The 23501-nt window shown below is 40.8% G+C and overlaps 1 protein-coding gene and 1 long non-coding RNA gene across 10 annotated transcripts in view; one reads left to right on the top strand and one right to left on the bottom strand.

Moving 5' to 3' along the window:
- Positions 1-23501, bottom strand: part of LOC143845043 (uncharacterized) — a 622217-nt gene that overhangs the window by 153787 nt on the left and 444929 nt on the right. For 8 of the 9 annotated variants that reach the window (XR_013234233.1, XR_013234236.1, XR_013234235.1 and 5 more), the window contains exons 10-12: positions 17449-17661; positions 14505-14893; positions 11373-11539 (exon numbers count right to left, since the gene is read on the bottom strand). This is a non-coding gene — a long non-coding RNA (uncharacterized LOC143845043). The remainder of the gene's footprint in view (positions 1-11372; positions 11540-14504; positions 14894-17448; positions 17662-23501) is intronic. The other variant, XR_013234237.1, reaches the window with a different exon arrangement.
- PRL (prolactin) lies at positions 8933-22432 on the top strand. Its single transcript, XM_077353028.1, has 5 exons — positions 8933-8999; positions 11381-11562; positions 13847-13954; positions 17512-17691; positions 19822-22432. The coding sequence occupies exons 1-5, from the start codon at positions 8972-8974 to the stop codon at positions 20011-20013; spliced, it is 690 nt and encodes a 229-aa protein (XP_077209143.1). The 5' UTR covers positions 8933-8971; the 3' UTR covers positions 20014-22432.

Here is a 23501-nt window from a genome sequence, read left to right on the forward strand (position 1 = left end):
TCAACTTGTTTACCATTAAGAAACCCCTGAAATATTCTTCAGGATTTGAGATACCCCATAAGTGGCGTGGTTGTGCAGAATATGGTTGGGAAGCATAGCTTCTTACCAGAGACCCTTCCCCTTCCTAACCCCTACAGGCCCATCATTGTCTGTTGGGGAGGGGCAGATCGACATGATCATATGTGGTCATATCACCTGATAAAAGTTTAACAAATTTTAAAAATATATTGAAATTAGTTAACTCCCACCCATTTTGGAAAATCCTTCCAGGGTTACATGAAATCCCAGGGTTTCATGAAACCCTGGTTGAGAAAGCCTGGTTTAGCTGAATAGGGCACATGAGGGGAGATTAGCCTTCCTGTCCTTCAATTCTTCAGCTTTAAAGTGAACAGAAGCATCCAAGATGGCAATTTTCTTGGAACCGCTGCATTAATTTGACTAAAGACAAGAATGCAAGAATATAAAGTTTTGACGATCTCCACATTCTTTCTGTTTTTCAGTTAACTATTGCCATGTCTCTGGAAGACTAAAGGGTTATATTAAGAGAGACTTCTCAGAATTTGAACCAAGCCATAGTCATTGCTGACAATACATGATGTAGCAGAAGGTAGAGACAGATGAAGATGTCTCTACTCTGTCCTGCAGCTTAGAATTCACCTCCCACTATCAAATATTGGCTATATGGTTACAAGTATCATAGAAGAAATCACTAAATATTTATTCATATTAAATTTCCAAATTTACTGTCTAGTGCTCTACAGAATAAGAACTGGTTGTAGTGCTATAATTGGGTTCATCCCAGGTATCTGCATAAAAATTTACAACTTTGCAATATGAAAACTAAGCATATACTCATATACTTTTGCTCCCACCCTGTGGGATTCATATGCATGCTTCATTTAGCTCTCATTAATAGTCAAGCCTCAGCATTCTGGACCAGTTGGCGTTTCCGAGTTGGTCTTGAGGAGAGACAAATGTTCAGTGCAGATCCAGTGGCCATGGCACATATCCAGGTGGCCAGATCAGGCCATCTTATAGGCTAAGCTGAATTGGTAGATAGTATTTTTTTAAGATGCATTAACTTTCTTTTCCAATAAAGCTGGCTCCATAATGTTCCAAACACCATAATTTTAAAAGCTTGAACTGAGAACAGAGGGGCCAGTTAATCAAGCCCCTAGACACTACTGCAACAGCAGCATAATACCTCATGCTGGATAATAAAACTTTGTTTTAGTGTGGAACTGCCCTTCCCTTGAAGTGGAGAAAGTTTGATGCTGGTCAAGGACCATAAATAAAAGAATGAAGTGAAGAAAGATGTTCTTACAATCTGGAGCTCTTGCACCTGCAAGGAAAGATCGGGCCATAATACTTGGCTCCATATTCCAATTCCTCTAGCACAGAAAACTAACAGCTATTGGGCAAATGTCTTTTATCATATCTTTTGTCATTCTTTTTATCATTTCTAGGCTTTGCCTTACACTGTGATTATTTACCTGTTTTATAAATGATATTAATTGTTAGGAAAAAGATCACAGTTGTGTATAACATTTTAAAAAACAAATCAAGTTTCCCATTGTGTTTTAGCCTTGACCTTTGTGTAACACAGCTATTTATTCTTAATCCATCAATGCTGTGACAATTATTTGAAAAGATATTTTTGAAATGACAGAATCCTTTATATGGAAACAGGATTGTAAGTAAAACCCTAAGAGAGATCAGTTTCCCTGAAGAAAATCGATGTTTTGGAGGGTGGACTACCCCACTGATGTCCCTGTCTTCCCCCAGGCTCCACCCCCAAATTTCCAGGAGTTTCCCAACCTGGATGTGGCAACCCTAACCCTACCCTCTCCAACCCGCACTGGTACCCAGAGTAGACCTAGGCTTAATCTGCACGGAGCTTTTATTCCAATCCCAGGTCAATTCAATTCCTGCCATCTACACTGAGTGTGATTTCCATTTTGATTTTGGCCACTTTAAATTTTCCCTCTGCAACAAGCATGATTGATCCGGAGTGACCCTACCTTTTCCCCGCAATATCCTGAAGTGGATATAACTCTCAATATTTGAAAAATCATCATGACTAAAGTTGCAGCTCCCTGCTTGTCCCGAAATAAGCTTAACTAATTCATTTTAATGCTTTATTTTGCAATTCCTTGCAAATGCTGTATTGTTTTGTGGGGTATGGCTAACACTACTGAGCTGGTAACAGTTTCAGCTGAGCACTCTACATTGCCTGAGGAGGAGGATCACATAGGAAGCAAGGGTTAAAACAGCTCCCTTTGTTCAGTGCCACTTCCATGTTGTTCAAAGATTTTACCTGAGTCTAGTAACTTATTAAGGTGGGAAAAGCAAGAGAGCCTAAGAGCACTTCACCTATTTCACTTCTAGCAGGGTTCTGAATTGGCTAATTGGTCTCAGCATTCACACTCTGCAGTACTACATCAGCTGTCATGTAGGCAAGGATCTCTGTACAAGTCTCATTCCCACATCAATATGACTCTGTTGTAGATCTGTTTTGTTTCAGTGAAGATTACCTTCTCCCCTCTAAATGAGAAACTAACTGTACCATTCTAAGGAAAGTTACACCTTTCCAGGCCCATTGACTTCTGTGTATTTAGAAGGGTATCATGCTGCCTTGGACAGAACTAAAACTCCATTATTTCTGCCTTATGGGCCAAGCTAGATTTTAAGACATAAATTCCTCACCCACACTGAAGGTACTTTTCCATTAGCAGATCCCTGCACAGTGGCTGGCATGACATGCTTTGGGGGATAGACTGCAAGGAATGCAATTAGCACTAGGTGTCAGTTCCATAGGTAAAATTCATGTGATGAAACCCACCATCATGCTCAGATTATTTAAATATTCTCCTAGAAATATTCACCAATAAGCAGCTCCCAACTTCTGGGAGAACATCTCAAGGACACTTGATTGACAACTCACATTGGTTTGGTTTTTAGACAAATGTTACTTTCTCCTTTCAGTCTGAAATGAATTAAAAAAATTAAAAGATAAGAATCAATGTGTTGTCATGGTTAAGAGAAGTAGTTTGACTCCCAACTCCTCCACATGCAGCCATCTGGCCCCACCTAGTTCACAAGGTGCCAGTTGTGAGAAGGAGAAGAAAATATGATTGTAAGCTAAGATGGGACTCCTTAAGGTAGAGAAAAGCTGGGTATAAAATTAACTTCTGAGAAGCAGCAATGTTACTTGTAAAATGTTCCATTAAATAGGTCCACATAGTAATACACACAACAAATGAAAGGAATAGATCCACCTCTATAGGGAAGGAATTCTTCAGGTTGAGGACCACTGCTGAGAAAGCCATGCTACCATTGCCCTTCAGTCTCAGTTATAATACTACAAGTACTATCAGAAGGGCCTCAATGGCCAGTGTCAAGTCTCAGTCAAGTACAAGCAGGTAGACCTGGTTCTCTAGCTTCCATGAACCTAAACTGTCTAGATCTTTAAAGATTAACATCCGCATTTCCATTCAAATATAACTAAAATCATGTGTAAACTATATTGACTTCTGAGCGACTTTACAGAGAAAGGAACAGACAAATTAACTTATTGAGTCTTAGAGAACCATAAGTATATTACATTTCACACCTCAGTAGAAACAAAAGCATCTTCATTTAAAACTGCATAAAGAGGTAGGCAGAAATTGTATCCCCCCCAGAACATCAGCCACTCAAAAACGTTATGCAATGTCTCTGATCACATTCTTGAATATTGTTTAGTTCATCCATCACTTAAGAGTATAGTGACAGGATAAAAATAAGTGTAAAACATCTCAATAATAATTATTTATATATATTTGCAAAGGTAACCCACTTGTCTATGAAATATGCACCCTTTCAATACAGAAATCTGATAAATACCTAGACCTCAATCAAGCCAATCCTGTTGAGATAATTAACATTTTCAGTGGTTTCAGTGAGACTGAACCACAACAAACTGCACAATTAGGACAATCTACATATTGCCTGCCCCAGAGGTACCTACCCAACATTTGTATGACTCAGATATCCTTACCTAGGTTCTGCATTGTCTCAGATACCTTCATACAAATCACAGAAGCTTCTTATAACATCCCCCCTGATAGGATGACAGATTCTAATGTTGCTCCAATCATAGGGCTATCCTAACTTCACAAATCACAACAAGGATCCGAAAATTTGGCCGTAGAACCAATAAGTCCAAAAAGTACAGCCTATGACTTTGAGTCTCAGTAGTAAGGACCTGGAAAAGGGCAACCAGGAATGGCTAAATGTTTAAGCTAATCTAGTCAATCCGGATTGTTCTTTCACTGTCAGCATTTTAGGATAGAATCTCTCATCTTCCATCTGAATCCTTCTTTTGCCAATTTGCACCACAGGATCAGGCAATGCATGAAAAGTTATACTTTGCTTCTTTACATCCTTTAACCCATGCATTGCTTATCCCTTCCACTCCTCTGTCCAAAGTATTGCTCAGAAAGAAACTTTAGCCCTTGCCCTCCTACTTACACACACACAAACAGACACCTTCTCCCTCTCTGTGGACACTAGACGAGAATAACAATTAAAAGGGTGTATTCCAAGTTTGTACTATTCTGAGAGAAGATATATCTAGTATAACTGAGACAACATCCATGGGGACCCATTTGACATGCTTGTTGTCACATATTCTCCAAGTGCTTGTGCAATTTTAGATCCCATTAATTTTCTCATAGCACAATAATTCTCCAAACTTAGTGAGTGCATTACTTTTGAATCTACCTACTTTTCTCTTGCTTTACTTCATCAATTATTTAAATGTTCAATAAAAATTAAAAGTGTGTTCACTGTCTCCCACATACACAAACAATTTTTATCTGAATTAACCATGCTGTGTTTTCAGCCTGCACAGATCTGTAACTCAGGGACCAGGGTGGATGGGAGAAGGAGTCTGAAGCTCAAAGTCCTGCAGTCTCTGCACAAGCAAACACACACACACAAACACACACACACAAATGAGGTAGGTTCCAGACCCAGCTTCAGGAGTGTATATACACACACACACACATATATATACTCAACCATCCTCCTAGAATATGCATGTATATAAATATAAATGAAAGGAATGGGGTAACCAGCCTGAGGAAAATTAGAATTAATGTGCGCGATCAGTGATAGTTTAGCAAAAAGTCCATTTAATTGCACAGCAAAAGATAACATTGGGTTCTTAATTAAACAATGAAAATATGCATTCCTGTTAAAGTTCCCAATAGGTGGCCTAAAATCTGAGGCTTTTTTAAATTAAAAGACAACGGTTGGGTGCATTTGGTTCACAAGTTCATAAGTGAAACGTGTTACATTTCCAGTTAACATGTTAAAAACGCCATTGAAACTTGTACTGGGAATGCATCTAAACATTTCCATTGTTCTGGCAATAAATATATTCCCAGGCTCAGCACATTTATTGTCAATAACAGTGGAAAGCTAACTTTGTGAATTTCACAAAAGCATACCTTTCTCAGTCCTGTTCTCAGCAGATTATATCCCATTCTAAAGTTAACCCCAAAACATCTGCTGTTTCCCCCCCAAAAAAGGGTTTGCCTACAAATTTCAGACTTTACTTACCCAAACAGCCACAAAACAACTAAAACTTCAGAGTTCAGGGCGCAACCATTACGTAGACTTGGATGACAATATTCATTAAATCAGCTGAAGTTCAGAACATTCATTATAATTATTCCTTATTCATTGAATTTACAAAGCCCTTTCAAAGGTAAAAAGGATCTGACAAATAGATGAGTGACGTTATTGGCTAATATATGCATATAGAAGGCTCCTGCGCATTAAGAGAGCCAGAAGAGGAAGGGGGAAGAAGCACTAGGCTTGGCAGGTTACCCAAAACCTAACATCTGGAATACAAACATTTTACTTATCCCAGTCTTCGTCACATTCAACATCATTCCTTTCATGAAGGCAGCACTCTGAGGACAAGTGTTATCAACTGTTCAGGAAGGAAAAAAATTGTTCATGCCAGCTCTTGGGCCTTTAATTGGTCGATGATGGGCACAAACCAGAAATGCAGTTTGATTCACGAACCATGAGCCGTCACAAACATTTAGCCACCAAACAAACTTAGTTCAGCTGATGAGGTTCATGATGAGATAGGATGCCCTCCCCACACCATGCTAAAGATCCCAAACTCACAAAAGATCTCTGGCTGCATTCCTCTACCTGATCTCCAAGTTTGGTGTGGATTGGATTTACAGGGTCTAAGTTGCAGTCTCCCAAAGGTGTCCCCAGGAAAATGTTTTCTGGGAAATGACAGTCACAGGTTCATGAGATTCAAGAGTTTTATAGCACAGATCCTGTACAAACTAGAGACATCAAACTCACAGTGGACCTCCCTTGATGATCTTCTATATGCTAACCAAGTTTGGCGAGGATTAAGTTTAGGGGGTCTGAGTCATGGCCCATAATGAAGTAGACCTTAAATATAAGGTGACCACAGATAGGCAGCAGGGGTAGCAGTGACAAGTGCTGACTAGCAGTTGAACAAAGATCACAGAAGAACCTGTAATCGTAACCGTCGTCAGTCCTTCTGTTGCTCTCCCTTGTGATAATCAGGGAAAGGGAAGGGTATGGAGGAGTGGGGGGGATGACAAGCCATTTGATTTTAAAATGGACCTTTTTTTCTGTTGAGACTCAAATTTCAAAGCCTTTGAAATTTGACTCTGCTAGGTCTAAGGAGCAAGAGATGGCTTGCTTTGTCAGGCAGGGATATGAGGAAAGGATGGGAATGGTTAAATTTTCAGTGGAAGAATTTGAGGGAGATTTTGATGTTCCTGGTTTATTAACAGATGTTGAGCAGCCATTGGGTTGAGAGTTTGACTGAATGCCAGCATGAGCAATTAATGAGTATTCTGCAGAAATTTGCCCCAGTGTTTACCAACAGGCCAGGGAAAAACAACTAGATAGTTCATGATATTGATATAGGGATGCTCAGCCTATTAAGTGTAATCCATATCTGATCAGGGGTCCAATGTGTGAAGTGGTAAACAAGAGGTTGAGAAAATGATGGAAATGGGAGTCATTAAGTCGTGTACATCGGAATGGAATGGTAATCTAGTAATTATCCCCGAAAAGAAATTATGCAAGAATGACCCCCAACAGTATGACTTGTGTAAACATTTCAGGAATCTAAAAATCTTTGTAAGACCAACCCATTACACATTACCTAATATGGAGGAAGTCTTGGAAAGATCGACACGTATTAAGTATATCACTACTTTTGATCTTGCAAGGGTGTACTAGCCGGTGTGAGTAACTGAGTAGGCTAAAGAAAGAGCTTCTTCATACATTATGGAACAGTTTCATTTTAATGTGCTTCCTTTTGGAATCAATTCAGCTAGCAAAACATCCCAAAATGAATGGATCAAGTGGTCCAAACAACGGATTGTGCCATAGCTTACCAAGACAATAAAGCTGTGTCTAATTCTAGAGGGCAAGAACATTTGCATCATTTGGACACAGTATTTCAAAGGATCCAAGAGGCAAGCTTGACAGTTAAGCCATCCAAATATCAAACTGAAACTTTTTCGGTAGTGTATTTGGGACATCAGATTGGGGGGAGAAAGAATTTCACCTCATGATGCTAAAGTTGAGGCGACTGTAAATTGGCCCATTCCAGTGACAAAGAGGCAGGCTCTTAGTTTTGAGTGGGCTTGCTGATTTTATAGAAGATTTATTCCAAACGATAGAAATCTAGCAGCATCTCTTACTGAGTTGTGTAAGAGGAATCCACCTATTAGAGTGTGGCAGTTGGCTAGATGCCAGAAGGCCTTTCAGTTTCTTAAAGAAAGGTTTACTCAAGCTCCAGTTCTTAAGCCACCAGGTTATATTTAACCATTTGTGGTATGGACACCTGCATGTCAGTTCAGCCTGAGGGTTGTGCTAATGCAAAAGGATCCTGTAGTCTGTTTTAGTTATAATTTTCCCCCTCCCCCCGAAAAAGAAGGTATCGCATTACTGAACGGGAGGATTTGGAACCTGGGAATTGAATTTTGGCTGAAAATGCTCAACCTGTGGAAAGAGCTTTATTGCTTATGATTGATGCTGATCAGGAGTTCTAGAAAAGAGTCTTTTTTCCATGGTATCTCTTCACTTCTTCACGTTCAATGATTTTCAGTGCATCTTCATGCTTGTAGGAGAGACTGATGGCCTTTGCATCAAGATGTTAGTGATATGGCCTACATTTCCTTTTACTGGCCCCTAACCAGTATAGCATGATTTGTAGTCTCTTTTTAAAAAAATGTTTTGCCTGACTGTTATTTATGTTTTCGTTTTTCTCTGTAGCACATTCCTAGTGTAAATAAAACCTGAAGTTGAGAGCCATGTCTGGAATTCACCGACTGAATGAAGGTACCACCACGAAGAGGAACCCACAGGGAGAAAAGAAACAAAGGAGGAGGGGTAATACTGTTCTTTTAGGGTAGCTTATCCATATGATAAATATCATTAAAAGAAAAAAATGGAAACACGCTCATCATGGAAGAACATCCATTGATTCTCTTGCGCTTTTTGGATCTCAAATTCAAATGTCTCTAATTTTCCAGTTTTCTTTGACTATTATAATTATATTGAAAATCGAGGAGGAAGTGAGAAAGTTGAAGAATCAGATTAGTCATCACTAACGTTTTTACTGCAGGACTAGGCTACTGGTCTTTGGTAACCAACCTAATTAATCAGGATCTCTCCGGAAGCCCACAAACTGTTGCTGAATATGAATTGGATAGTAGGGACCTTTTTATGTTTGTAATTAAGGGCTATAATCTCAATGATGAGGAAGGTGACCAACAATGGGAAAACGAAGCATCCTACATTTATTCAGTATGACCACCAAAGTGTATATAAAGTTGGATCCTGATGGTGACAAGAATGAGAGCGTCCATCATTTGCTTGATAAAGGAAGTGAGCAGAGAACATCACTACCATGACTGTCAAGAAGCTTTCATTGAAAGGTAAGTCTTGTGTTATTCATTCATTGTCACTTCATGTTTTTCTTATATCAATTAAGGGACTTCTTTGTAATTGAGTTACAAAATCATCTGGACAGACTTGGATAATCACATCATGGGGACCATCTTAAAAGAAGGGATACTAAAAATTAGGCTTACATCCAAGGAAAGAGGAGAATTTATGCAGCCCATAAATAATCTGGTTCTACAAGGGCAGTATATTCTTCAGAATTAAGTAAAACAGACTCAAACTCAGGGGGGGGAATCAGGAATTTATTTACAAATTGAAGGATACTGCTTAGGAAGAGAGAAATTTAATGGAACATCCAATAAACTTTCAAGATAAGACACATATTGCTCTAAGAGAAAGGTTTGGGGAAAGTATATTAGGTTCTAGAAATTTCTTAATCTTTTACACTAGAATTTAACTTTTTGTTCACATTGTTAAAAACATACTCAAGAACTGATTTCTCTTTCTAGCTTCTCCATTGTTAAAATAAAAATACTGAAATAAAAGCTATGATCTCTGTTGACTCTGTACCAGTGGAATTCATTTGGGCATATCCAACCCAGTTACCAGGTACTGGGAGGATATATTACAAGTGAATATCTGGACAATGGTCAAAACCTTTCATCTTCAATGTTTTTACAATAAGCTTTCATCCTTTCCCCTACCCCCAATCTCCATTGAAGCAGGATTGTGTGAAATGTTGGTCCTGTCAAGTATCAGGTGCAGACTTTTCTTCATATAATTTGGAATATAATGTATGCAGGCTGCCCATATACTGCAGAATTCTGGAAATTGGTAGGAAATATGGACTATGTTATCTCATATGATGCTAAAATGATCCTGAATAACTCAGTTGGAGGATACAAGATGACCTAATATGTCTTCTGAGAGCAGCAACATGTGCTGCACAAACCTGGAAATTGTCTTCCTCTCCATCCATTGTGGATTAATTCAAGAAAAATTATAGCTTTGCTGATTCAAGTGACTTACTGAACAATCCTAATAAGCTGGGAGTAAGCCCCAGTTATTAGACCAATTTAGGATTGCATGTTTATTCCTAAAAAGCTGCAAAAATAGACTGATACAGTTTGTGGAAAGTGGGGAGGACTGTTTGACTTTTGCTGTTGTTACACAAGAGGCAATAGTAATACACAACATGTAGAAATGCACTAGATTTGACAATATGAACTATTACACTATTAACGGAATTACACAGAAGCTTGGAAATCATGGCACAGTTTTACCTTAATGGGCCTTAGAATTGTAGGGTTAGAAGGGGCTATGCAGGCAATCTAATCCAATGCAGGATCAGCCTACAGTATCCCTGACAAGCGTTCCTCCAGCTGCTGCTTGAAGGCTGTCAGTGACAGGGAGCTCACCACCTACCTAGGCATCCAATTCCAATGCAGAACTACTTTTACTCTAAAAAAAAATCTAGCTAGTACCTTTCAACCCATAATTTAAACCCATTATGGTGAATCCTATTCTCTGCTGCCAACAGGAAAGGATACGACATGTGACTTGTGTATATAATGGTGCAATCCCTCTTTCACACCCACATTCTTTGCTAACTGGTTAGGGATTTCCATGGAAACTGACAAAACCTTTTTTAACTCCTTTTTTAAAATTGAATATCTGACCTGAAGACCAGCTATTGCAACTCAGAACACTTATGATTTTGTAGCTTTTCAATTGGTCATAATGGGCATTACAGCACTACTAGTTTGAATTACAAAAGCAAGTGTCTCTTGAATCCAAGTTACAATTTCAGCACACAAAATTTTTATTAAGTTCAGGGGAAGAAGGGATGCAGTAATCTTTACATCTAATCTAACAGATAGTATGGGTTATAAGGCTTCTTCTTTCACAATCAGTTTGAATTCAGCTTGTGTAAAATGAATAGATCTGATTTTATAAAGCTATGAACTAGAGGAAGTACTTGATGGAGGCATCAAGAAACCTTTCAAATGAATTTCACTGTATTGCACATCTTTGTAGACACTTAAAAGTTACTCTTGCAGAAGAATTTAAGCAGCACAGCTGCTAAAAATTTGCAGACAAAATCCCCAAACAATCAAAATCTGGAGAGTAGCTAGCCACCCGCATTTCCATTTAATTTAAACTCCATATGTTTATAGAGAAGAAAGCCACCTTGGGGAATAGCCAGAAAGGAAAAGGACTTAACCTATCTTTCTACATTCTTCTTACATTTATGCAAATATAATTACATGGTGAAAAGGGGGATTGCCTAGCTTGTGAATATTTAAGGCGAAAATTAAAGCAAGAGGCAATAGGGTGCAGAAAACTGCTTCCCATGTCTTTCAAATTGTTATTTCGCTTAGTGAGTGACCTCCCCTTTTTCTTACCTGAACAGGTGTGCTGCTGGTTATTCTGCTGACAATGAACTTGTTCCTTTCAAGGAAGGCTGTAACTTCTTCACCTATCTGTCCCAATGGATCAGACACTTGCCAGGTCTCTCTCGGAGATCTTTTTGACCGTGCCGTCAAACTCTCACACTATATCCACTCTCTGTCTGCAGAAATGTTCAATGAATTTGTGAGTACCCTATCACAGAATCTACCTTTTAAATATGTGTTGAAAATGACATAAGAAAAAACAGCAAGCACTCAAGAAACAGCTACCTTTGAGCATATTTATTTGTCTGGTGCATACACCAGGGAAAGGAAGGAAGGAAGGAAGGAAGGAAGGAAGGAAGGAAGGAAGGAAGGAAGGAAGGAAGGAAGGAAGGAAGGAAGTGAATGCTGGGAGGAAGGCAGGCAGGAAGGCAGGCAGGTGGGTGCCCTAAAAGAGGACGGGGCAGGGGTGGGAGGAAGGGGAGGGAAAGTCCCGTTGGGGGAGAGACAAGTAGCGAGGGGTGAGGAAGAGTGGAGGGTTGAGAAGGGTGGGTGGCTGGGTGGTTGGGGTTGGGAAAGCGGTGGCAGAGGTGCATCATGAGGGGGGTGGCCTGGAAAGAGTGCATGGGGGAGAAGGGGGTGGGAAAGCAGCGGCGGAGGTGAGTAGCGATGGGGGGGAAGCCTGGAATGAGTGCGCAAGGGAGAAGGGGGCGGAAAAGTGGCGGCGGAGGTAAGTCGCGATGGGGGGCCGGGAAAGAGTGCACGGGGGAGAAGGGGGCGGGGAAGTGGCAGCGGAGGTGAGTCATGATGGGGGGCCAGGAAAGAGTGCATGGGGGAGAAGGAGGAGAGCAGGAGCAACGCAGCAGCGGCAGAGGCAGAGAGCGGTGGAGGGTGGGGGGAGGCAAAGGGTCCGGTGGGTGGCCCAAGCCCCCTGACTTCCAAGGGCCACATGGCAGGTTAGGGCAGGCGGCTGCCTACCTGCCTTGTCGGCGGACAGCCGCAAAATGGCAGCTGTCCACCAAAGGCAGCCCAGGTTGGGGGGTGGGCGGCTTTGCGCCTTCTGACTCGTCAGTCCGGGGGCAAGGGGTCAATCATTGGCCCCTCCCTTCCCAGACTGAGCTTTCCCCCACACCCCTTAGCGTTTTATTTATACCGCTCCCACGGAACAGTGTAAAGATGTTGGAGAAACCAAATGTGATTCCTTTCTACAGTGCATTTTAAAGTAAGTTACAACAACACCTATTCTAAGAGAGAAAATGCACTTAATACAACCATTATATGCAGCTTATATCAAGGGTGGACAAATATTGGATTTGGCCGTTTGAACTCTTGCAAACCTTATGGCAAATTGTAAAAATATTGCTACCGTCTCAATCAAGGCAGAATACTGACTATTCATTAAAAACAATATATTAATGAAACAAGTTCATAGATCAATTCAAGTGGGTAGTGTTAGTCTGAAACAGCAGAACAAAATGTTGCGTTCAGTGACAACTTAAGACCAACAAAATTTTATTCAATGTATAAGCTTTCATGTGCAAGGAAGATTACACAGGATGAGTCAATATACTTGACAAGATGGGGAACACCTAGCCACAGTGATCCATGCGACGGTCACCTCTAGACTGGACTTTTGTAACTCGCTCTACGCAGGCCTGCCCTTAGCCCTGACCCGGAAACTACAGCTGGTTCAAAATGCAGCAGCCAGGATCCTCACGGCAACACCGTGGAGGTCCCATATCCGGCCTATTCTCCATCAGCTGCAATGGTTACCAGTTGAATTCCGGATCAGACTAAAGGTTCTGGTAATTACCTTCAAGGCCATACGCGGTCAGGGCCCAGTGTACCTGAGGGACCGCCTCCCCGCCTATGCCCCCAAAAGAGCTCTACGCTCTACTGCCTCCAATCAGCTAAGGATCCCTGGCCCTAAAGAAGTCCGTCTGGTCTCGACCAGGGCCAGAGCATTCTCTGTTCTGGCCCCTACCTGGTGGAACGAGCTCCCAGAGGAGATCAGGGCCCTGACGGAGCTTAAACAGTTCCGCAGGGCCTGCAAAAAGGAGCTCCTCCACCAGGCATTTGGCCGAGACCAGATGTAATCTACAGCGACCAAGGGGCCCTGCTCCCCCCCACCCCCCTCAGAATTCAATCAATAAGCCACCCCCCTCAGAATCCCATCAACAAGCCCTGGACCTGTTTGTATTATGATTGTTTATTGTTATACTGTGTTGTGTTTGGTTGCAATTGTTGGTTATTGATGTACATGTTCTACAGACTGTTTTATGTATGGTTCTCTGTTATAATGTAAACCGCCCTGAGCCTCCGGGGAGGGCGGTATAGAAGTATGATAAATAAATAAAATAAAATAAATAAATAAGATGCTGTGGGATGGAAGTCACTGTGCACCAAATAAAAAGGAGCAATTTTTTTTCTTTTGATAGGAATTCTGGCTAGTGACTTTACTAACTGCAATGTTTCATTATCTTCAGGATGAACGCTATGCTCAGGGAAGAGGATTTATTGCAAAGGCCATTAACAGCTGCCATACTTCCTCCTTAACCACTCCTGAAGACAAGGAGCAAGCGCAGCAGATTCATGTGAGTTATGTCCATTTTCTCTGTAGGAAGAGCAAGGAATGTTTACATGACCAGTTGCACTGAAGAATGCCATCAGCAATCTGTCCAAGCACTATTAAAATTAGACATTCAGATTTTTCCCATTTCTGTGGCTACAACCATCAGAATGTGTCTTGTGAAGCCATTCTGTACAACTATCAAGAGATCACTGTGATTCAGATTCAAAACCCCAGGAATATTAAATTGTGTGCTGGATCTTAAAGATTACATGCGGAACAAATTCTCTTCCATCTCCCTGTGTTGTCCTCTGTGCATTCTAAAAAGCAGCTTCTGGGAACCAGGGGGCCTTCCAGAACTGCTTCCTATGCAACATAGTAAACTACAGTAGGAAAGGAGAATTGGCAGGAACACGTGCACAGTGCAAACACCAGTCCACTCATGGAAGAGGAAACTTTGAAACCAAGGCTACACTTTTACCTGGATTTATAACAAAACTATAATATATGACTATTTAAGTCTTCTGAGTCTGGTAGTACATGCCAATTGTATGAAATCTTTTGCAGTTCCCTACCATTTGGTCATGTGACACTCCCCGTCTCAGCTGCAGCTGCCTCCCAAGTTGCTTCCTTTCCCGGGCAGGACTTGATGATGTGACTGGCTCCACCTAGCTGCCAAACACAATTACTTAATCCAGAGACTGCAGCCCTGCTCTGCTTGCTCTGAGTGAGCCTGGCTAGGCTGTTGCAGCTGCCAGTGGTATATGATTTGTCTCAGGCTCTGCAAGTCTACAGTATGTCACAATGCTAGAAAAGTCAGCTGCCATCTTTTGAACAGTGTCAATGCATTTAAGCATACTCAGTTGCTGTAATAAAATCATGTCGTCGATTTGGGATGGACACAGCCCCTCCGTCCTCCGGCAGCCTGTATTGTTCAGAGGAAATCGGTTCTCAAGTCCTCATTCTGTATAAAGGGAGAATTTGTGCTTAGTAACATAAACAGTGTTCAGAAAGTAAGATCAGCTTGGGTAATGAAATGTTAATTAATCCATATTTTATTAAAAGTAGCATGGTGTATTGGTTAAGAGTGTTGGCTTCTAATCTGGAGAGCCAAGTTTGATTCCCCATTCCTCCACATGCAGCCAGCTGGGTGACCTTGGGTTCATCACAGCCATGATAGTGCTGCTCTCACAGAGCAGTAACATCAGGATTCTCTCGGGCCCACCAACCTCACAGGGTGTCTGTTGTGGGGAGAGGGAAGGAAGCCAATTTAAGCTGCTTTCAGACTCCTGGTAGCAAGACATAAAAGCCAACTCTTCTTCTTCTACTACAAAGGAGGCAATTATGGCTGGTTAGTGTAAATATCACCACTACCTTGACAAAGGCAGAGGTGGTCATTTCAGGAAGGATTTTTATTTTATAAACAAATCCATTGAAATAATCCTGATTTTAATTTTAAAATAATAATGATTTGATTTAAAAATCAGTCTAGCTGCTCACTTTTGGAGGAAATGAGAATTGTTAGGAAAGTTTTAAAACAATGCCGTTTGGTTTTACAAGCAAGGACTTTTGTTTTGCATGCCATCTACCTCTTCGGAAAGCACCATGCAAGACTGCCCTCATTGTGTTTTCAGTGGCAAGATGGGTGGTGCTTGAGCATTTGGACTGGTAGCACTGCCCTTCTTTCAGCGTAAGAGGCAGGAAAGGGCTGTGCCGCAGGGGAGGTGTATTTTGCCACAGTAAGCAGAGTGGAAAGTGTTTGTGTCAACATCACAGAGGTCTCAAGGGCAGCAAAATGGCTAGGAGGATCCCAGAAAAGCAAAAGGCCCTTTGATCGTCAAATTCACCCCAAGCAGTTGCAAAGTTTCAAACGAAAAGAAATCTTCCTAGCAGCAAAACTCTTCAAAAGGAAAACCAAACCCCCGCCTGGGCATATTTACTGAGCTATATAAAGACATTAGAAATGCTTTGGGCAAAATATTAAATTATATTATTTATTTTATTACATTTGTATACCGTCCTCCCTTAAGGCTCAGGGCAGTTCACATAGCAGGTAACAGAACAATTCATTAAACTAACTGAATATAATAAATAAAGGTAACAATAGTAATAACAATAAGCAGAGAATAACATTCTAACAGCGAACAATCTAGCAGGCCTATGGCTTATCAGATCTGTCACATGGATTCAAAGGAGGGGGGTTTGGGGCCCAGTAGGTGTTGCTTTCTTTGACCTCAACCAAATGCCGGGTGAAAGAACTCTCTTTTGCAGGTCCTGTGGAACTGTTTTACTCCCGTTAGGGCCCTGATCTCCTCTGGGAGCTTATTCTACCAGGTGGGGGCCAGGAAAGAAAAGGCTCTGGTTGAGGTCAAGTGGACTTTCTTGGGGTCAGGGATCACTAGTCAGTTGGAGGTAGCAGAGCGCAGAGCTCTTTGAGGGGCATAGGCAGAGAGGCGGTCCTTCAGGGACACTGAGCTCAGACCGTGTATGGCCTTGAAGGTAATTACCAAGACCTTAAGCCTGATCTCGAATTCAACTGGCAGCCAGAGCAGTTGTTGGAAGGATGGGCTGGATGTGTGACCTCCATGGTGTTGATGTGAGGACCCTGGCCGCCACATTCTGGACCAGTTGCAGTTTCCGGATCAAAGTTAAGGGTAGGCCTGCCTAGAGCGAGTTGCAGAAGTCTAGCCTAGAGGTGAATGTCATCTGGATCACTGTGGCTAGGTGTTCCAGGGCCAAGTAGGGCGCTAGTAGTGTGGCTTAGAAAAGCTGGTAGAAGGCCAGCCGCGCTAATCTTGTGACCTGAGCCTCCATGGAAAGGAAAGCATCCAGGATCATTCCCAAGTTCCTGGCAGAGTGAGCCAGATAGTTGCACTCCATCCAGGTTGGGCAAACACACTTCCTCGCTCGGTTCCTTCCTGCCCAGCCACATGACCTCTGTCTTTGAAGGACTGAGCTTCAGACGACTCTGCTTGAGCTACCTTGTCACTGCTTCCAGGCAACTGGCTAATGCTTCTTGGGGAGAATCAGGGCAGTCATCAATCAGGAGAAAGAGCTGGGTTTTGCCTTCATATTGGTGGCAACCCAGCCCAAACTTCCATAACAGTTGGGCCAGAGGCCACAGGAAGATATTAAATAGGATTGGATAGGGCCTACGGCCATACCACCCTGAACACACCCGATCTCATCTGATCTCGGAAATAGGATTGGAGAGAGGACCACAGACTGTATCTCCCGTTATGCTAAAATATTTTCAAGATTCTGGACTTCTAAAAATGTCCTATTAGTGTTCAAATTTTTCATCAGGTTAATTGGCATTCCCTTCATCATGACTGAACAAAGTTATTTCTATCAGCATATAACTCTGCAAGATATTTAGTGTATTCTGATCTGTGCCCTAGCTGTCCAAAAATAGTTGATTTTGCAACAACCTCTAATAGCATCTATTATAGATAGATGGGTGAGTAGAAAGAACACGATAAAAAGAAACTGAAGGCAAGCCTTCTAAGAATAAATTACCTGTCTCCTGAGTGAGGTTAGCACAGAATTACTTAACAGTACCATTTTCTTGCTAATGAGCAGCATGAAGATCTGCTAAACGTAGTGCTAAGCGTGCTCCGCTCCTGGAATGACCCTCTACTCCACCTGGTCTCTGAGGTTCAAAGTATCAAAGAAGCTCCTGATACCATCCTCTGGAAGGCCATGGAGATTGAGGAACAAAACAAACGGCTTCTGGAAGGGATGGAGAAAATAGTTGGACGGGTGAGTTAACCAAATCCCAATGCCTTTATAGCTGGGTATATATAATGAGGGCACAGATGTTCTAGTTGATCCAAAAAGATTCAGGGAAGTTATTACAAAGGTAAAAGATAGAAAGGTAGCAAGGTTTCCTTGCTCCAAAAAGCTATTGCATGATGCCTACATAGAATGGTGGAGGATCTAATTACTTGCCTTTAAAAAAAATCCAATATGTGACAAGTGTGCTATTTCAGTACAGTCTTCTAACTGCACTTAGATTGCACGTCCTAGAACTGGTAAACATTTGCCAAGACAGCATATACAGCACAGCTCTTTGGACTGGATTAGCTGGTGTCCATCCACAAGGTCTATTGAGAAGAAGCGAGAATATTTTTTATCCGAAATGGGATGCTGGCTTTTAAACTTAATTTAAAAACTTAATTTATTGTTATAATTTACTGAATGTATTGCTGTATGTTACCCATTCTGAGCCTATAAGAAAGGATGGGCTATAAGATTAAAGCTATCATCATTATTATTGAAATTGATTTTATTAGTTTATTATGTTTTTTTTAAAAATCCAAAAGTGAGATTTTATTTGAAATCGCACAAAATATGTTGCCTGGAAGCATATTTAAAATGAAACCATATATGATTACATATTTTATTTTTGTCTTTTCATGTTGGTACAGTTGTATGCTTTATTTTAAAATAAATAAAATTATAAAAATAAAAAATATAAGCGAAAGTCTGTAGGAAGGCCTCAGTAGGCAAACAGTTATCCATATCGACCTGGCATTAATAGCTCAATAAAACCATAGCTGCAATGTAATTTTTTTTTAAACAGAAAAGCTTTTCATTCTGTAAGACCTAAACTTGCTCTTCTTCCTACCTACATATAATACTGGGAGCAAACCCCTACTAAAATAGTAAGAGTCACCAGATACACACTGGGAGTTTTGTGTTAGGATTTCCTGGGATTTTTAAGTGCCTGCCCATCCTTTACTTGGTCTGACACAACCATGGGGGTCACAATATACTGCACTGGGCTAAACTGATCCTAAGTTTAGTCCAAGAGGTATAGCACAGACCCCCATGTTGGGCATGAGGGAAAAGCTGAAGTGACACCTAGGTAAGGAGCATGATCCCAAGCCAAATCAGTCTCTGTGCATCTGAAAATTAAGTTTAGAAATAATTGCTGGAAGTTTCAAATACAGAGGTATCAGTGCACATCTGGTAAGGCCCTTAGTGAGGTCAAACCACCAAAAACATGCATATTAGTACCTTATGTTATCATTAACGGACTGATTTCTCTTCTTACATGACCCTGAAAAACCAAGACCTAAATGAAACTCTTGACAAGTTACATTATTAGTTTAATCAGTTGGGGAAGTAAGATTCAACCAAAGTTGCTGCTTTTTCATCATCTGGTGAAGTTAAGCCATTCCATAGAGCAGAAATCATAGTCTCTAGAATTAGCGTGTATTCCTAAATCTCTCATATGATGACTGCTCAAGCAGGAGTAGTCAAACTGTGGCCCTCCAGATGTCCATGGACTACAATGGGCTCATGGGAATTGTAGTCCATGGACATCTGGAGGGCCGTAGTTTGACTACCCCCGAGAAAGACAGTTCATTTCTCAGTGCTTTGGGGCTTGTTTCAATTATTCAATTTTCAAACAAAAGGAGATTGTTTGTTGCTGCAGTACTTTGATGTCTAGCCCCTTAAACCGGAAGAAGAAAAACAAGGCTAGATTTTCTATTGCTCTGGGGAGAAGAGAAAGAATTAAGTTTTATATTTGAGGTATCAGTAACCTAAGCAAGGGTAATTTAAAGTCTCAAATTAACACTTCATTGATACCCAGCTCTGATTTTACAATACCTTCAATATGACTGAGTTGGATCCTGTTGTAAAGATTTGTGTATGGGGAGTAATCATTTCCCCCTCCAAGGCAACCCTCCAACTACTGCTGTTCCTGGGGTCCGCCATCACTTTTCACGTTGTTGTGGAAGGCAGAATGCAGGGAAGTTCTGGTTATGCAAAGTCCTCCCTTGCTCAGATCCTTTTGATTAAATCCAACCCATTGTTCTGAGGTAACAAGTCTTCTTAATGATTTATGAAGTCTGCTCATTGCCTTTTCCTTTTCTTCATTAGGTTCATCCTGGAGACCTAGGCAATGAAGTTTATTCTACATGGTCAGGGCTCCCATCGCTCCAGCTAGCTGATGAAGACTCTCGTCTCTTTGCCTTCTACAATCTGCTGCACTGCTTGCGCAGGGACTCCCACAAAATTGATAACTATCTGAAACTCCTGAAGTGTCGCCTCATCCATGACAGTAACTGTTAAGGAACTTGGGCCTCACTTCATTCAAACACTAGAACCCAAACCTTCAAAACTGCCTACTTTTAGTTTATTGCTTTTTAAAAAATTTAAAAATCTCATCCCAGGTTATGAGATCTATAGCAATTCTGATTTTTCTTTCTTTTGGATGCAAGAAATTGGTTTCCATTTCTGTTCCAAGTACTTTACTGCCTCATGCATTGGCATCACATTGATAGTCAAATCAAGCAATAAAATATGAAATTCTGAATATATGTCAAACTGTAATTTGTTCATGTTTTTAAGCACCAGAAATATCTCCTTCCACCCACCAATGTTCTCCAAGTCACATATATTTTAAATTTGATATTGTCCATGTTCTCAGTTACGAGAGGGTATTTGCTCTCTCCTACAATACATGCACTATTTTTTTTAATTACACCACATTTAACACATTGGATTGTGTTAATAAGACCTATGATTTACCAGGGGGGGGGGGGAAGCATGCAATATAAGAACCGATCTGAACTTGATCAATTTCATTTTGATTATCTATTAATGGTCAGTGTTCTAGCTCTCCAAGCATCCTGTTTTCAAACAGTAACCAGAAAGCTCACATGTGAGACCTGCAACAAATAGCCTTCTTCAGTCTATGTCCCCAGCATCTGTAATTCAGAGGTATGTTACCTCTGAAGAAGATGTTGATTTAGTCAACTTACAACGTAAATTCAACCTTCATCATCACACCTTAAAACAGAATATTGTTTACTTTATGCACTCACATGTGTACTTAGGGGCTAAGAAGGACCAGGGAGTGAGCCAAGTTACATTCTGCCCACTCCCAAGCCTTTTTATGTGTCCTGAAAAAGTGACTAAACAATAGATGAAATGTAATCATCACTCACTTGGCTTATAAAAATAATTGATTTCCTTGTGGAGGGATAGAAAAACTTTGGAGAGCCTTTCTTGCTTCATTTTCCTTCAGAGAAAAAAATAGTGCTGGAATCTCATGGTGTCCTTGTGATGTTATGTGGTGGCTGAAAAGTGTCAGGAAACAACACTCCACACCAGTTGCAGTACCAGTAAACAATATCTTACAGACAAAAATCAACAACAAGTAATATCCATTCGGTAGAATTCTCAGAGGCATTTATTCCCAGCATTTACTTTCAGACTGCAGGACTGTATATTTTTGGAGTAGGCCCTGATATATGTTGCTTGTGCTGATTTCCTGCAGTCTCCAAGGAATTAAGTATCTTGGTCCCTTCATTGGTACACCTCTTGTGTCCTGTCAAATGCCCTCAGGCCCATACACATTGTTCTAATTTACAGTATAGGTAGAATTGCTTCATGCATCAAGAAACAGACTGCTTGGATTAAACAAGCAGCCCCAATGTCTAAATGGATTATCCTAAAAGCCTGGAAAGCTTTCACACTTCCAAATATTGACTATGTTAGAGATCTTCTTGGTTTACCATCTAAGAAATTGATGAAGAATCTCTAGATAAAATATTTCTAATACAGCATGCTAAGAAAGACCGTTCTTTCCCTGAAGTTCTGGAGAGTTGCTGTCAATCTAAATGGATCATACTAAATCAGTGGTGTGCATAGGAGATTTTAGACCCTGATCTTAATGGTGTTCGTCATTAATGTGAAGCACAACTCCCAGAATGCACTGGAGGAAAGAAGTGCAAGAACAAAGATGGAGGTGAATAGGGTAGAGCTAGTCCCACTGAAGCTACATCCTACATGGGGGGGGGGGGTTGCTAATGCTGTGTGGACTAAAGGGCTGCATTGTATCAAACTGTATAGACTCAGTATAAGCTAGTTTTACATGTGCCTATAATCATCAAATACATTCTGGGATAGAATGAAATTTAAATGAGCTCACAGAACAGATGCTGAGAATAATGTTTATCTTCCTAAGACACTGGAGAGCTGTTGGCACTAAGAGAAGAAAATATTGAGCTTAAAAGACCATTGTGTTTCTTATGAGGCCACACATAAGATTCACAAAGGAGCCAATGGTGACTCCATGGGGCAAGCTGAGGATATAAAAACAACATAAAGGAGAAAGGAAGGCTACAGCCACAACTCCTTGCATGCCAAAAGAAAAGAGCCGATGGACATCTGTGAGGCACAAAATAGCCATCATACATGTTATCAAAGTCCTCATGTTGTTCTCCATGAGTGGGACTTTATTTATTCAATTTCTATACCACACCCTCACAGCACAGCCATCTTGGCACAGTTTACAACATAAACAACATAAACAATCAAATGCCTGGTGAAAGAGCTCCATTTTGCATGCCCTTGGGAACTGGGGCAGTTTCTATAGGGCTCAAAGTTCTTCCAGGAGCTCATTCCACCAGGTCGGGGCCGGGACTGAAAAGGCCCTGGCCGAGGCCAAACATTCATCTCTCAAGTCAGGGATCAGCAGAGCACTCTTCGGGGGATATAGTCAGTAAAGCAGTCTCTCAGGTATGCCAGACAGAGAACAATGAATGGTCGTAAAGGTCAATACCAATACCTTGAACCTGATTCAGAATTCAGACTGGAAGTCAGTGGAGCCACCTGTGCACATAGAGCCTTAGCCATCTTCAGTTTGGAATGATAAGTTAGAGTATTAATATTTTAAATAAAATAATAAATGTAAACATTTTTGACTAGTGTATTTATTTCCCTTTAATTTTTTGTATTTTTGTTTTCATAATGATTGGCCTATTTGTTAAAAATCAATATGTAACATTGATTGAAAAAATAATCAGTGATCCTTTCCATATTTCTCGTGCATACCTGGCCATGTAAACATTTTCTAAGAACAACTGAGATCATATACCTGACCACCATTGGAATACGGGTGTGAAGACAATAATTCGTAATGGCCAGAACTTGTCAAAAGGGTCAGCCTTTCTCTGTTCAGCAGATGCTAACCAATCAGATCTTTTGGAACAGCATGTCACTCAAGACACTTTTATTTGTTTACGCAGCACTTCTAAGCTTTTAAAAAGGCAGTCTGTCATAACTACCTCTCATAAATTGAAAAGCTTGTCTGGCTTCTGATTTGTTCAAACATGACATCTTTCCAGCTTCCATCACTTTCAGAACAGCCAAATCACCAATAAAGAGGAGTTTCTTATGGCTGGAAGACCAGACAATTTGCCCAAGTAGAAAGGTCCTAAGACATATCCATCCCATGTACCCAGATGAAAGGATTAAGGTAATTTAAATCGAACATCTAGTAGTTTGTTCATCACAGTTTTGTTCTTTGAATAGCCATGTATCATTTCAAAATGGTTTATATACCACTTTGCTCTATGACAGCTACTTAATTAATCAGCCTGCCCAGGGTACCCATAGTCAAGCCAATGGGTTACAGTTTTCTGAAATCTTATGCCTATCAGTAACAATGCAATGCAGGTACCTTTTTTTTTTAAGCGCTTTCAATAGCACTTAACTTCAGTTGATGATTCTGTTTCCTGCTGCATCAAAAGGATAAAATAGAAATGAAATAT

The sequence above is a fragment of the Paroedura picta genome, chromosome 9 (assembly GCF_049243985.1).
Source record: "Paroedura picta isolate Pp20150507F chromosome 9, Ppicta_v3.0, whole genome shotgun sequence".
In the NCBI taxonomy this organism is placed as follows: domain Eukaryota; kingdom Metazoa; phylum Chordata; class Lepidosauria; order Squamata; family Gekkonidae; genus Paroedura; species Paroedura picta.

Excerpts from the sequence above, each read along its gene's own strand:
- PRL (XM_077353028.1), top strand. The coding sequence starts at position 8,972 with ATGACTGTCAAGAAGCTTTCATTGAAAG. Across the intron at positions 13,955-17,511 it reads AGCAAGCGCAGCAGATTCAT|CATGAAGATCTGCTAAACGT; the intron begins GTGAGTTATGTC and ends GCTAATGAGCAG. Across the intron at positions 17,692-19,821 it reads TGGAGAAAATAGTTGGACGG|GTTCATCCTGGAGACCTAGG; the intron begins GTGAGTTAACCA and ends TTTCTTCATTAG.